Source organism: Argentina silus (assembly GCF_951799395.1).
Source record: "Argentina silus genome assembly, chromosome: 3".
NCBI classification, from domain to species: domain Eukaryota; kingdom Metazoa; phylum Chordata; class Actinopteri; order Argentiniformes; family Argentinidae; genus Argentina; species Argentina silus.
The window spans coordinates 25,379,790-25,396,425 of record NC_139657.1 but is presented as its reverse complement, the minus strand read 5'-3'; the positions used below and the strand labels follow the sequence as shown (position 1 = coordinate 25,396,425).

The window sequence follows — 16,636 nt, the reverse complement described above, 5'->3', positions numbered from 1 at the left end:
AGGTGCGGCTGAGAGGGACAAAAACTGTCCTTGACAGAAGCAGTGGCCATGGGTGGAGGTCTCACGCCAACCACAGGTAGAGGGTTCATTATTGGCCGAGAGAGCCGCTGATTGTACGCCAGTGGATCTGTGATAGCCTGGGGCTGGGAGAGACTGGCACCAGCCACACAAGGGGCCTCAACCACCATGGACAACTCCGAGAAGGCATCGTTAATGAGACTATCCGGTCCAGGCCAGACAAACGGAGCAGGCTGGATGTTGTTAACAGTTGAAGAGTCTCCTGCGGGCATCACATCATCGTGGGCGGCAACCAGCGCATCCACATCCTCCACAATCAGTAGATCCTGGCCAGACTGGTTGTGGTCCACAACTGGTGTGTCCATTTCGAGACAAACATAGTCCGCAGTCTGAACTTCCATGTCTTGGAGGATGTTGTTGATTGGCAAGGGGTGCAGTTCGTGTTGAATATTGTCCAAACTTAGTGCATCAAGGCCAGGTTGGACATCCACATGGAGGACATTGTCCATGGTCTGAGGATCCAGTTCAGGCTGGATGTCATCCACAATTGGACAGTCCCCTCTGGGCAGTTCGGCATCCATAATTGGAGCACTCAGGCCTGGCTGATCATCTGTGTTAATCAGAGCAGCCAGCTGTGGTCTGAGATTATCCCTTGTCAGTACCCCAAAGCCAGGCTGGATCTCATCCACAACCAGAAACTCCACTTTAGGCAGGACATTGTCCACATCAGACGGGATGCCATCCTCAATTTGGGGGTCCAGTTCGGACCGGGCATCATCCACCCCAGGTCGGACGTCCTCCCCAATCAGTGATCCCAGGCCTAGCTCGATGTGGTCCACAACTGGTGTGTCCAGTTCAAGTCGGACCTCACCCACAATTGAAGTGTCTACACCTGGGCAGACATCGTTCACAATTGGGGCATCCAGTTCTGGCTGCTGAACACCGTCCATGAACAAAGCAACTGGAGTATCCAGGCCAGGCAGGACGGCAGTCACAATCTGAATGTTTCGCTCAAGTCGGGTGCTGTCCTCAATTGGAATGTCCAGGTCAGACTGAGAGTCACAAACGATTGGAAAATCCACCTAAACATACATGGATGGTTTGTGTGGATTTGGTGATTCATGTATTTCGCCTACAGTATCTTCTTGCACCCATGAGTGTGTGAGTAAGTGAAGACTTGGATTCCTCTCTAGTGGTGTGTGTGTGTATGTGTATGTGTGCATACAGATGTGTGTATGGGCGCAGCAATGAATGACTGCAATCACCATGTTATCTATGTTATTCCACCATTATCCACAACTCATTCTTTAAGAATCTAGCTCTACATACATACATACACACAAACAAACTTACTGATCTCTTCTGCATGCACAGGACTGTCAGAAAATACCACGAGACGTATTCCAATAGGCACTCTTGAGACCTCTGCTGTGAAAGTGTCATCAGCTCCTCCAGGGTTCTACAGCTACAGGAGAGGAAAACACGTCAGGTCATATTAGATAGGTGTGGGACCGAGAAGGGGACTACACACCATGACCTGTTATTGTTCTTTCGAATTCTGACCCTAATGGGTAAATGTAAAACATCAATTAATTGAAACCAGGGGCTAACTGAGCTGAATTAGACTGCCTAGTGCATTGCAACTCATGACATGTGTCCAATATTTCCCTCCACTTCACCACAATTACATCTTCCATTCAACCACTCAACCACGCCCCCAAAAAAGACTGGATCTGGTTTACCCAGGTGTGTAGATATCATTGCTGTTACTTACTTTGCAAGGGGCTCATTAACTGGTGGAATGGCTCCTTGCCCTTGTGTACTCAGCTGGGTGAGATTGGAGGAAGTATGGAGGGGAAGATCAGAGGGAGCTTGCTCTCCCTGAAACCCTCTTTGCTGGTCAGCTGCTTGACTGCTCTGACTGGGGAAGTTATTGGTAAAGCGGCTGTTGGGGTCCCAGTCGTACCTCACTGTGAAAAAGGTCAGAACAGAATCTTGATTCCTCACATTGATTAATGAGCAGTCCATGAATGCACTGAATCTGAGCATTAATGTGGTTCTTACCCCATTGGTCATTTTGAATCGAATGATAGTATCCATCAGCATCATACTGATACAACCCTGCTGCCCAAGCCTTAACAACATGATCAAGAGATAAGGTCAATTTTCAGAAGCAAAGCGTATATACCAATGTTGTAAGATGAACAACAATGGAATTAGGTGTTTTCAATAAAGGGCAAAAAACAATCATATTTCAATGAGAAATATAATGAAATTAAGGATACAGTAAGATTTCACATACAGCTATATTCCTCTATGCCAGTGTCATCGAGCAGGTGAAGTAAAATGTTTGTGTACTCACAGAATGCGGGTCCATGGCTCTTCTCTTCTCCCCTTAGGAGTAATATGTCAAAGGTGGTGACATACACAGTACATTGGCTTTAGATGCAGCCTTTCACCTGTACTCGGGCCTGCATGTCCAAGAATATATAATTTCGTTCCTGCACCTATGTTATATAATAGTGTTTCATTATGACATCATAATCATGACTTTATATGGAGTAATTATGACACGCTAGCCTTTTGACAGAATTATGTGGACGGAACTATTATGATCTAGCGGCTGGACTCTAGTCGCAATGGTCACAAACTAAGTCAAAGAACTCCTACTTACTGAAGGCTACAGTATGCCTGAAATATTAAGACAAACGAGGTAGCATCCCGTCCTTGAATACGGACGATAAGTTGCAGATCTTCATTCGTTTTAATGCAATTTATAGTTTGGAGGCCAATTACAATTTGTACAAAGACATTGTACAAAATAGCTATAGGCTACATAATTTAGCCCATCCAAAGATGAGGACTCGGAGTATAAGACAACTCATTGGCAGTACGCGCGTGTCAAGAATGAGCACCTAAATCAGGTGCATTCAAAATACTTTATCGTTTGATCCGCACCAAATCTGAAACATGAATCATCAATAGATAAGACATGAGACATTGACATACTTATACGTTAAGTGCGGTGTGTATGTGTTTCATGTTTTTTCTTATTTATTAATGTCTTTATATCACGAGGCCATTAATATTATTAAGCTTTACCCAACAGCCTACCGCTGCAACAATTGATGTTTGCTTTGCCTGGACAATACATCTATCTTTTTGTCTGTACATCAAATATAATTGACAGCTCTGTCCCTTTCAATCACGCACCTACAGTAAATGAAGTCTCTAACCAAACTCAAAAATTCATTGCACATGGTGTTAAATTAAGTGCAATGGAGTCAGATTATTAATATCAACATGTGTTTTGTTAATAATAACACAATACAGAGCCAAAACGTCACTGCCAATGCTTCTTATTTTGACTGTTAAATAGCCTATAGTATAGGCTGCCCAAACTTGGCCCGCGACCGATTATATTTGGCCCGCGCCTTATCCACTGTATAATTTTTTTCCCGCCATCAGCGCTCGGAATCTGCGCTCGCTCTCATTGAATATTATTTATTGGTGCACTTCCACTCCTGACCAGAGAATAACATTGTGATACAATGATGGTAGGGTGGCGCTGTTGAGCTCCTACCAGATGCAATCCGGTGAGGCGAAGACCAGTGAGTGAGAGGATGCAAGGATGGAGCGTGTTAAACAGTGGCACACAGACAAGCGAAAATTCAAAAAAAGTTGGGAACATGATTATCTTTTTACCGAGGTCGATTCCACCGCAGTGTGTCTGGTATGTAAGCAGAGGGTCGCTGTTTCAAAGGAGCACAACATTCGTCGTCACTATGAAACTATGCATTCTCACCAGTTCGCAAAATACACAGGTGACGATCGCAAGCTGAAGGTAGCAGACTTGCTAAGAAAGCTAACCACACAGCAGCGAACTTTACTTCAGCCGTCCACTGCACAAGAAAATGCCACTCGGGCAAGTTATCGCATTAGCAAAGTCATTGTCAGAAGTGGACGAGCTTTTGCTGCGGGTGATTTTGTCAAAGAGTGTCTGACAATTGCTGCTGAAGCTGTGTGTCCAACTCAGATGCGGGCATTTTCTCAGATTAGCCTGTCACGGAACACGGTCACCCGCCGCGTTGAGGACATGGCCGAAGACGTTCGGGGCCAGATAGCCCAAAGAGCAGGTCGGTTTTCTGCCTTCTCCATCGCAAGCGACGAAAGCACCGACATATCTGACTCAGCACAGTTGCTGGTGTTTTTGCGAGGCGTCAATGAGGACTTTGAAGTGTGTCAAGAACTAGCGGGCCTTGAAACACTGAAAGGGACAACAAGAGGTATCGATATTTTTATGGCAGTGCAGCGAATTATGGACAAGAACGGGTTGAAGTGGGAAAACCTATCTGGCATCACGACTGATGGAGCCCCGGCCATGGTCGGTAAGAGAGCAGGCCTAACTGCACTTGTGTCGGACAAAGTCCGTGAGTTTGGTGGCTCGATTTTTAAATACCATTGTATTTTGCATCAGGAGCAACTGTGCGCTAAAAACATCGGCCTGAAGAACGTGATGCAGGATGTTGTTGGCATTGTCAATAATATTCGCTCAAAGGCGCTCTCACACCGTCAGTTCAAAGCTCTTGTTGATGAGATGGATGCCCAGTATGGTGATGTATTGTACCACCAGGAGGTGCGGTGGCTGAGCCGTGGGAAAGTTTTACGACGTTTCTTTGAGTTGCGTGAGGAAATCAGGGTGTTTCAAGCCACAAAGAAGAACAGCATCCAAGTGCCCTCGGACAATCACTGGCTTGCAGACCTGGCTTTTCTTGTGGACATCACAGAGCTGCTGAATATCCTCAATCTTCAGCTTCAAGGGAGAGACCAGATAATCACTCAGATGTATGACCATGTCAAAGCCTTCAAGCAAAAGCTCCAGTTGCTTAGCAGACATCTCTCAACAGGTGAGATCTAACTTTAATATGTTATTGAACACACAACAATGTAGTAGGCTTGTTATTGATCACAACCATGTTATTATATTTGTGTGATGCATGCATACTTTGTGTTTGTGGAAAATGGATGTTCTATTTAAATCTAGGCATTAAATCCAATCACAGAAGCAGTATTTGTTTTTCATACTGCAGCCATAAACAAAAAAAAGTAGTTTTTTCTCATTTGATTGATGTTTGGTATTTAATTGAAAATCAAATGAACATGAATCTTGCATCTTACATTGCTCCTTTTGTCTTTGTGTCTGTACATTCAGGAAATTTGGCACATTTTCCCAGCCTCAGAGAAGTTGGGTTGATGGAGGAAGACACACCAAAATACCTCAACATTCTCAGCAATCTTGTGGTGGAGTTTGACCATCGCTTTGAAGATTTTCGTGGAAATGAAACAGCATTTGAGCTGTTTGCGCAACCCTTTTCTGTAAATGTGGATGCAGTCAGTGAGGAGCTTCAAATGGAACTTTTGGAACTTCAGTCTGATTCAGACCTCCGTAGCAGGTTCAGAGAGCTTTCCTTACAGGACTTTTACAAATGTGTTCCTGCACACAGATATGGCAAGATCCGCAAACATGCACAGGTGATGTTATCCCTCTTTGGAAGTACCTATGTATGTGAGCAGGCTTTCAGCCTGATGAATCTTAATAAGTCCAAACTAAGAAATGCTTTATCTGACTCTCACCTACATGACATTCTCACTTTGTCAGTTAGTCAGCTGGAGCCTGATATTGAGAGACTTTTAAAAACCAAGGACAGGCTTCATGTCTCCCACTGATAGGCCTAGCCTACTTCAGGCAGGATGTGTAGGCCTAGGCCTCCAATGTGTCAGAGTATGTTCTACTCTGTATGATTAATGGGGGCATGTTTTGTCCCATGTTACTTTGTTTATTGCACTTGTAAGTACAGTACTGATTTCTACAAACCTTCTCAAGCTGTTGTCCAATTCTACTACTATTCCTGATTTAAAAATGATTGTTCAAACCAGTGAAGAATGTATTTTGGTCCCATGGAGACATGTTTTGTCCCATGTTACTTTGCACTAAATGTCTTTGTATTTGAAGATATAGGCCCAAGGCCTAGTAATGTTCCATGTCTGTCTTCAAATATTTCATAGTGCTTCAATTATTTTTCTAATTTAAAGAAGCCAGATTGACGTCAGTAATTTTTTGAACATTAATGTGAAGCACAATAAACAGTGTCATTCCTTTTTCGAAATTACTTTGTGATAGTGTTTATTTTGCACACGCATGCTATATATACCCATATTTAACTTAATGTACTGCAAAATTAACATTTTGGCCCACGACCCTCCCCCCAGATTAAATTTTGGCCCTCCACTGGGAAGAATTTGGGCACCCCTGCTCTACACCAACAGCTGCACCTCTAGCCACCCTTCTGTCAAACTCCTGAAGTTCGCTGATGACACAACCCTCATTGGATTAATCTCCAATGGTGATGAGGCCACCTACAGAGAGGAAGTTGACAGCCTGGCTTCCTGGTGCAGCCAGAACTACTTGGAGCTGAACGCCCTAAAAACTGTAGAGATGGTAGTAGACTTCAGGAGAAGCCCCCCTCATCATGTGTGACTCCCCAGTTAACACTGTTGAGTCATTCAGATTCCTGGGACAAAATATTAAGTTGTGATCAGATGCATATCTCTAGCAATCAGATGCATACATCTAACCGTACAGGACTGAAGGCCCAGGACACAGACTTGTCTGTGGTCCTCTGTGGCTCAGTTGGTAGAGCATGGCACTAACAACACTTAGGTTGTGGGTTTGATTCCTGCTGGGACCATATATACTGAAAAATGTATGCACTCACTGCAATGTATGTTTCTTTTGGATAAAAGCTTCAGCTAAATGGCATATAGTTTCAATTTATTCTGGATAGATTGATAACAGTGGCTATGTCGAACGACAGGTGTGAAACAGCGACGACTACCGGCTGAAACAGAGGTGACATGTTCAACACTTGTTCAACGCCGGTTTTGATCAGGAAATTATTTGTAATATTTAAAATAAAAACAGTGCATTGTTATTTTAGAATCATATTATTTCACGTTATAAAAAGTAGCACATCAGGTTCAGTGATGACATCTCCTTTGCGCCAGTGTTGGGTCTTTTTCTTACGAAAAAACAATATCCTTGGTTGCTTTCCTGTAAGGTTGACATGTCAGTAATAACATCAGAGAAGTTTCGAACGGTGTCATGTTGTATTTAAGTGAGATCATTGACGGTGCAAAGCCTGGATAGTGCTGGATCTATAAATTCTTACTTCTGGTACCAGCGCGTCATACCAGGGGGGATGGAGACTTCGGCTCTATTCGTATGCGCCCGCTCTGCGAATTCGATTTCTATCTGGAGCGCTTTACGTTACGTCTACTGAACATGCCCCTATGCGATGACGTACGGACGTACGGACAACAAACAGTTGTTGGACTTGAGCAAGCTAGGAAGCTAGCTAGCACAAGGAGAAGAAAAACAGCATCTTGACATTGGTTACATATGATCCATATCAAACGTAGCGACATTTCTTATTTTAACTGAAGGATCAATACGGAAATGTACTTTTTGCTCGGCATTTGAAAACATTTGGACACATATGCTTGCTAGCTAGCACGATTGAAACATGCTGTGGACTATGACGCCTGTTTTTTTCCTTGCTCGAGGATTGTGATACGAGGTGCACGGGTGAGACAGCGACGTTCGGAAATTGTTTTTCTTGAAATAGAACGATGAAGGACTCCGGAAGACAAGGAATTTGTTCTTACAAAAAGGTGCATGCAAACACGCGAGCCTAGATGTCATTGTTAAGCAACTACTTTAGCTTGCTTCATGCAAATGAAATTCTCTTGGTTTAAGCTAGCTCACTTTTGCTAGCTAACGTAATGGAGGCACCGTGAGGACTTGTGAGGACCAGGTAGCTAGTCACCCAAAATATAGGCATCCAAAACAAACATTGCTTCCATATCCGCTTCAATAACGCACTGACTAACCATACGAATTCGACGACGGCGTGTGATTACGAAACAGACAGCTGCTGTTGTGCACTTTGTCGCTGGCTAACAAGTTAGCCCAAACAATTATTGCTAGCGAGACATCGGTTGGAGTTAACAACTGGGATAAACAAGGTTAAGTTATTGTTTCTTGGTGAGGAGGATTAAACGTCGCTGAGCAATTCATGGCCGATGATTCGATCAAAATCGTTTGACAGGTGTGTAGCCACGTCTTCTGACAACCATTAATCACTCAAGTTCCTGGACATGTGACGGTGGAAACTTCAGACAACAAAGCATCATAATATCTTCCCTCATAATACCAATATTTAATAAAGTGATGTTTGGGTAGCCTACAGTCAGCTGTCAAATAATTCGTCTGAAGGATTCTGTGCAATTTATGTGATCTAAAGCATGCACTTGTGTAGTCTCATTGTTGACATTTCGCATAAACATTACACTTTTTTGTCATTAACATCGTTGGTGAAAGCACTTATTTAGCAAATTATTTTCGGCATTAAGGATTAAAGAGACGGTCGTCTAATTGTCAATAATCAGTGTCTACATTAAGTCTAGACTGAATACACTGAGTCCTTGGTGCATCACATCTGTCAAGCTAGTTGAATACTCTGGCATTGTGAAATTTCTTGCCCAACACAATCAATTGTCTATATTGCACTGGAAATGAAAATATGAATATCGAAGAGCAAGCTCTAGATTTGTGCAATGTCAAAACAAAGAACAATGTTGATGATAATACCACCAATAACTCGGAAGAGATCATACCCCGCATCTCGGAACTGATGGATGGAGACTTGGGTAAACAAGGCATTGGCTCAGAGGCCGCAGACACTTCCTCGCTTGCCAGACTCACTGACAACCCACGAGGAGACAAGGACAACCACCGGGCTAAAGAGACACTGGAAATTGACGAGGTTAATGGCAATAAGAACAATAGTGTCCCGAACACCTCTGAGGTTGTCAGTTCTGACTTAAATGTTTCTAATGATGACCACCGTGAGGCAGATAGTATCAAGGATACAGGACCACTGGGCCTTGTGTTTTCTATTGAGGAAGGGAACGATAGTGGTGATATGGATATCGGTGTGGATTTGAGCCTAGATGAAAGTGGCGTATTGGAGTCTGAATCGACAGAACAGGGACCATCCCTGGCAGAGGAGACATCCTCCTCAAGCGGTACCAATCCTGATTCCGTAACCCTTGACGTTGTCTCAGATAAGGATGGAGAGAAAGAACTCTCAGAACCCCGGCAGGAGAGCTTGCCTCAGGGCTCTGCCCATGAAGAGGCCCTCTCCCCTACCCTGGAGGAGGCAGATGATAAACACAAACCAGGAGGCAAGAGGGTGACTTTTCCCTCCGATGAGGATATTGTCTCTGGAGCGATGGAGCCCAAGGATCCCTGGAGACATGGTAATTACTCATTGCATTTTTACTATGACTGCTTGATTTATGTACTTGTTTTATCTTTATGAAGGCCTTGTTGGGATGGTGTCTGTTGCCTTGGTGCGACCTCAAGGTGGAGATGCTATCCTACACTTCTCCACATTGTTGTCACCTGTCCCTGCGCTGTGCACCCGTCTTCATCTCCAGCAGGCCTACCCAACATGTCCAGTTGTTTTGTGTCCCCAACATAGTAATGGGCCTTATACCTCGGATCCAGTAGGGTTGTGATACATTAAAGGGGGTCAGATTCAGTTGTATCAAAGCATTTATTCACAGCCTCTAATAGCGTGCTTTTTAATGAAGTTTTAACTCCATGGTCTGTGTCAACCTCTTTGCTTAATAGATGTCTCTGACCCCGAAAAACTCCTGTGCGTGCAGAATAGTTTTTCTCAACGTGAAATCTTTGTCTAACCATTGGGCTGTGAGACTAAGCATACCCATAGGGCTGACATCGGAGCTCCATATAACCGATGGCTGTTATATCAAGGGCCAGGAGCTCACGTAGGTGTGTAGCTACAAAGTTGTATGTTTCTGGTAGACACTCATCTGAGAAATAACGCAGACTAGGCAAGTGTGTAACAGGGTTCAATATGCTCAATCAGCCGCTGAAAGCCAACGTCCTTCACAACAGAGAAAGGCTGGTCATCTAGGGCAATGAAATCCCATAACTTTCTCAGTGATGCCTTTAGCTTTGGAACTGGCCCGATTGAATTTTTTGCCATTCTCGAATGCTTGGGCTACCGAGGGAGTCTGGTTGATGGGAGGGGGAGTTTCTTTTTAGCTGCTGCTGCCATTTTGAGGTACTCTGCATGCTCCTTGGTGTGTCATCCAATATTTGTTATACGAGTAGAGCAGATTTGACGCTTATTTAGATAATAATTGGTCAGGACAATCAGCCATTTTAACGCAATTGGCCAATCACCGATTGTGCACATTTTTGCCAATATCGGCTGATATCGATTACTGGCTGATTAATTGGTGCGTCCCTAGTTTAGGCATATTCTCTCATTTACCACAACACGCAGTTTTTTGTCACAGTCGTAATCATAATATAATGGTAATATATTGTACTTTTCAAAGTGATCCGAAAACCCACAAGCTGTCATTTAATAGTTACAGGTGTCATAACAAGGGAGATGTAGCCTGGGCCTATATGTTTTAAACCCTGTTTTATTCATTATCTGTTAATAGTCCTTGAAAATTTCCCTACCAGGTAAAAAGGAATTTGATCCATTAGACATCTCTTGGTGTGTCTTTTCTCATTTAGCAAAACCTGACACTCCTCAAAGGTGTGCCATTTTAGTTGGGCACTGTTTGCCTCATGAAAACGTCTTTGTAGTAAGATCATGTTGGATGTGGTTCGCAGTATGTCTCTACATCCCCCCTTTGAAGTTACTAGCACTGTACCTTGTCTTACTTTGTTCTGCCTATGCCCCCAAAAAGTGTAGATTGAAGTAGAGCAGAGAAGAATCATGAGTCCCTGTGGTGGAGCATTGTCTTCTCTATAGGCCACATTTCTATCTAAATGTTTTGAAACATGGCACACAACACAGAATAAGTACCTGGGATTTTCTTTTCTGTTTCAGTTTCTGCTGTTTTGCATACAGCACATTGTCCTACTGTTGAGTGTCTGTGCGGTTGTGTGTAGTTTCTTGTTGTTAAAAACAAGACTTGGGTTAACTAACATGTCCAATCCTGCGTAATGGAAGTGATCTAGTCTGGAGAACTCTCTCCAATGTGAGTTAAGTTACGCAACAGCAAATGTAGTTGCTGTTCCTGTCACTGGTGAGCCAAAAAGGGGTCCCAGAAATGTGCGTTATACGTTCAGTTTATATGAACACTGTGTAGAATTTTGCTAAGTTATTGGACATCACTCTGACCCCATTTACACCTTGCATTAACATGCATCTTGTGATCGGATCACATATGATCGGATATGTCTAGCCCACATTAACGCCGTACGTTAAAATGCTGCATTTATCTGACTTCCGTGTCTGCATTGTAATCGGATTTCATTTAAATGTCCCGTTCCTTGGCTTGTTGTCACGTGTCTAATTTAAACAAAGTTTAACAGAATGGTGTTAACTACCTCTGTGTCTGGATTGTATTTACACGTCCATAATGCGAGCCACAGTGTGTCTTTTTTTCCATTTACACTTGCCTTTTCATGTGGACACAATTAGGATGTGACAGAAACTAAGATGGTTAGTGGAAGCAATTTTTAGGAGGCCGACCAGCATTCTTACATTTTTACATGGGAGTTGAGTGGCGAAGTGGGGACATCTGTGAAAAGTAGGCTTGATCATCCCTACTAGCCCCGGCGACGTCTCTCCCAGTTACATCACCGGAGTTCTTGGAAAAATGGCACTGAAAATAGACATGTTAGTTACAGCAATGGCCCAGAAGAAATTATCAGTTTATTTAAGTTTCAAAGGTCCGACTGATAGTACCAGGAAGGGGGCGGGTGTCTGGGAAATCACATGATGCATGATAGGCTAATGTTATTTAGGGCAGAGATATGGCTGATATCTTTATCAGTACAATACTTTATCAGGGCAATTCCATGGTAACAGAATGACCCTGGGACTAAATGTTTCACTTACAGACGCATGCCAAACAAAAACCATTGTTAGCAAAGTTTAATAAACTGTACAACTCTGTGCACATGGCCTACTTCTAACAAATTAAATACAAGTAGGCCTATGTCGTATAGACACAGTCACCAATCTGCTCATAGGTTTCCTCAGAGATGGCCTCTGCGAAATGAAAATGTTTTTTGTCTGCAACTGGTGTGGAAAGTATCATGAAAGTCTGCCTTAAGGACACTACACCATGTGTCAGTGCGCTCTTTTGAAGATAAATCTCTTTGTGCCCTCTTTGTAGAAGTGTGCAACATGTATGCCATCATTCTCAATGGAAGTTACATGTGCTTCATATTTGTGTGATTTGCTGGATTTTTTTTCTCCACTGTACTCAACAACAATGAAGTCCATTTGTTGCCGCATGAGATGAGGATGTTGATGCGGTGCTTGGTGAGGAGGAGGAGGAGGATGATGATGGTGATGCAGGGCTTTGTAACTTCTACTGTATGATTTCCCACAGTTGTTTGGCTGTCCCTGTGGAAGAACCCTTTTGGAACCCTTTTACGTTCCATGAAGAACCCTATTTGGTTCCATGTAGAACCCTCTGTGAAAAGGGTTCTACATGGAACCCAAGAACATTCTACATGGAACCTAAAAGGGTTCTCCCACAGGGACAGCTGAATAACTCTTTTAGGTTTTGTACAACCTGTACAATAGGTGAATGTAGCCAATTCAATTTTAGTAATTCTGTTACAGATTGAATTTGGTCATTATGTTACCGGTTTGTACAATTATAAATATAATATACATTTTCATGTCCTCCAATTAGGGGAGGGTTGGGGCAGAAAAAAAGGGAGTAGAAATTATGTGAGCAATGCTATCCGAAATAACTTAAATTCAAAAATCCTGGGGAGAATCGTGAGAGGTATGAAAATAATTTTGCTGAAGCAAGCCCACTAATGCTAATTACTTAGCTAGCTATATTTCTAGATTAGATTGAATGGTGGCAACCTAATTAAGTGGCATCCTGGTTAGTCTACTTAGTTAACTAGAGACAAAAGAAACTTGCTATCCAGCAAGATAGCCATACCATTTTTGGGTTTTAATAAAAGATGTCTGCTTAAAGTTTGTTTCGAGTGTTTCACTTGGAAGGTGTAAGAACAGTAGTGTCCAAAAGTTGCATCTTCTCTCACAATAGACCTCGAATGTTAAAATGTGCACTTTCAATTGATTATATTTTAAAAAGCATTAAAAAATTGAAGACAAGCAACTTAAGTTAGACTTCTCTGCACATTATAAAGTTGAAATGGTATGTTTATCATAAAAGCAGTAGGAGGAGTAACAGGTGGAATACAAATAATACATTTAAGTAAAACAAAGAACAGCAGTGTGTTTCTTCACAAGCACACTAATGATAAGTGAAAGAAATTAGCCTTTTAAGCATGAGGAATGGTGGAGAGAAAGCCGTTTAGCCTACGTGCAGTCTCATTGACAATACACCCAAGGCCCAACTTGGCAGCAGATCTGTAGTTACTGACTGACTCGTGAAGTCTGATTGCTGAGAGAAGTTATGTGATCTGTGGCTGTGGACCAAAGTACGACCTGTTGAGCCTAGGCGTGCATGCGTGCGTGTGTCCTGCTGTGCACCTGCTGTGTGGGGTCATGAACCCTGCCCTTTAAATGTTTGTCTGTATGAACTTTATTTGGGAGCCAGTGCACCCAGAGGCATCCATTTTGATGTTCACAGGGGGAAAGCTGCTGCGCCTATTGGGAAGACGATCTCTGTTTATTTAGTCTTTAGCTGAGCAGCGTTTGAAAAAACAAGTGGATGACAATACCAAACAGGCCGAATTAAGATGACTAACAGCAAAAAGACTGTTGTATTCTTCTGCCATTCCCACACCCCAAGGTGTAGGCCTAGACTAGGATTAAGTACATTGTTTGTACTTGTGCATTTTTTTCCCTCAGGGAAAATGGTGCTGGGCTGCCCAGTGCCTCTCTCTCTCCCAGCCAGGATGGCTAGCTGCCCTCACAAAAAGCCCCAATCTCTCCTCTTATCGGTTTTAAAGAGGGCTGGTTGACACTGCCCAAAAAATGCCCACTCACTTATAAATAGACAGAGCCCTGTGGGGGAGTCAGTTCAGGCACAATGTTTGCCCATGCTACCACAATCCCTATGTGTCTGACTATGTCTTTGCTACAGGGTCTGTCATCGCTGTGCAATGCTCTGTGTGAACGTGATGCGGTTTTAATATGTACTACTGTGTTTATCAGTCACCACATTTTATGACCAATTAAGACGTAATATTGAGGCTTGGCCGAGCCTAAATGTGGTATTCCTGCTCAGGTATAGGTTAAGGTTGTTATTATATGAAGTAATTGTTATGCCAGACGATATGAAGGCAAATGTGAGTCAAATGTTCCTATTTGAGTCATTTCTTCTCAAGGCGAATTTCCTCACACCGGGAATCGGATCGGTTCTCTCGGCAGTGAGAGAAATAGAATTGTGGCCATTTGAGCATCTCTGCCAAGTGCTCTGTTAATTATTGACCAGCGTGCAAGCTCCAAATGAGCGCTGAACGTTTTCATAATCACATTCCATTCTGGCCTCAGCACACTTGAGCCCCGCTCGGGCCACATCATCGTTGCCGAATCCACGTTTGTTAGCAGCCATTTCTTAGCCTCTGCTGCGGAGCAGAGTTATCTGGGAGGGAAGGCCTGTCAGGTGCTCCAAACAGGCCTGTGGGTGTGGAACATTTTGGAAGGATAGATCAGATTTGATTAAGTTCAATCAGAAATTGGTTGCATAATTCTTTTTTTATTTATTTCATTTTTTTTAAATCCTACCTCCCCTGATTGGTGGACATGAAAAATAAGATAGACTCCTACTTACAGATATTTATTGTACTTGATAAGGTACATGTAATATATAGAAAATAGACTTATAAGTATATTGGTTAATTATGAATTAAAATGAACCCATCTTAAAAAATAAGGCATTAATCTGAGTTTGAATAGGCTGCTGTAAACACTGTGATATTGAGGAAATGAGGCGTTGAGTAGGCTGTAATATTATGTATTTATTATTATATAATAGGCGACTGTAATATTGAGTATTGTAATAATATGAGGTGCCGGTGCGCACAGGAGTGGACATTCGTTTAGTTTTACGAACAAATGTATTATTTTCAGCCCTTGTGAGGTTGCGTCTGGTCTAGTCTGTGTAGCGTCTTTCTCACGCCTTTTTTGGAGGTCTGGAGGTATTTTTGATTAGCTGATCTGGCTTGGATTGAACCTGGACAGAGTGATGGGAGGAGAATGTGCTCGCAATTGAGAGTCAAATAACCTACTGCTACAATTGTTCTGGCCCATTAGTTGTGATTTGGTTTAATTCATTCAGGTGTTTTAGCGTAATTTAAAGATTGTATCCATTGTTTGTGGCTAGAACAATTAATAGTCATATCCCATTGAGTCCTTTGGCCTCGGCTGTAATGTCCATACATTGCCCCTTTTATGAATAAAGTTCTCAACTAATTCCAGACACAAAAGGGGGTGGGGGGGGGGGGGAATAACAGTACTCAGTTTGAGTGGTCTGTCTGACTTTCATAAGGTGCTCTTCTTGCACTGGGTCCCTGATGTGTTCAGGAGTGTTGAATGGAACAAGGAGACATCCTGGCCATTCTCAGGAAGGCCCAGACCCCTATGGGACGCCTCTCTCCCTCCCTAGCATGGACCAATGCATTCCTCCTTAACCCCCTTGTAACCGGTCGGGCTGGCAGCTGTCATGTGTGAATGACGCTGCTGTCACCCTCTGTAGCATGGCGGTGTGAAATGGCTGGGATGAGAATGTGGAGGTGGAGGGGGGCTATTTTAGACACTAGCGCTCCGATGTTAAGTAGCTGGCCACAGTCCGGTCTGTCTCCCCTCCCCTGGAGGCTGGTCCGAATGGCTCCCCCCTTATTCCATCCAGTCAGTGGCCTGTGACTGCCCTACCACACTGTGTCCTGACCCCACTAAACCCTCAGTCCACCCCTGCCTAGCTAGGCTACCTTTCACTCCTCCTCATCCTTCTGCTCTTTCATATGCGCTCATCTGAGAAGACAGGAAAGGTCCTACATGGGAGATTTATTTCACCTGTACCGTTGAAAATTTTTAGATGACCGAAAGGATCGTACGGTGTTTAGCAGCGGAGAAAGACTTTGGTTACATTCTTAACATGTCAAGTATTAAGACGCTTATTAAGTTTGAGATGAGGTGACTTGGTGGGTACAGGTCTACAGCTATGGTCCTCACCCTGACCTCTCTGACCCTCTTCATTTGAGTGGACATTAGGGAACTGTTGGCCATGATCAGGTGGGATCTGATTTATGTCGGTTACCGCTTCCAGAACAGAACCTCTTTACTAAGTCCCATTTGAGAGACTAGACTTCGATGTCTCTCTCCACACAGACTTTTTCAGCCAGCCCCTCTCCCCCTTCTCTGTAGCCAAGTAGACCACCTGTATCTGTCTGGCATTGGCCTGCATGATGTCACCATATCACTTAACACCTTCATTTAACTCAGAGACATGCACTGCTCACCCATGAGATGCTAATGATTATCCACTATGGGTGGGTTTCCCT

General features: G+C 43.3%; 1 protein-coding gene across 1 annotated transcript in view; it reads left to right on the top strand.

Moving 5' to 3' along the window:
- The first annotated feature begins 7,422 nt into the window (after positions 1-7,422).
- ppp1r37 (protein phosphatase 1, regulatory subunit 37) overlaps positions 7,423-16,636 on the top strand; it is a 41,067-nt gene continuing 31,853 nt past the window's right edge. Inside the window, exon 1 of the mRNA XM_083666379.1 lies at positions 7,423-9,399. Coding sequence (XP_083522505.1) covers positions 8,661-9,399 — 739 coding nt within the window. The 5' untranslated portion in view covers positions 7,423-8,660. The remainder of the gene's footprint in view (positions 9,400-16,636) is intronic.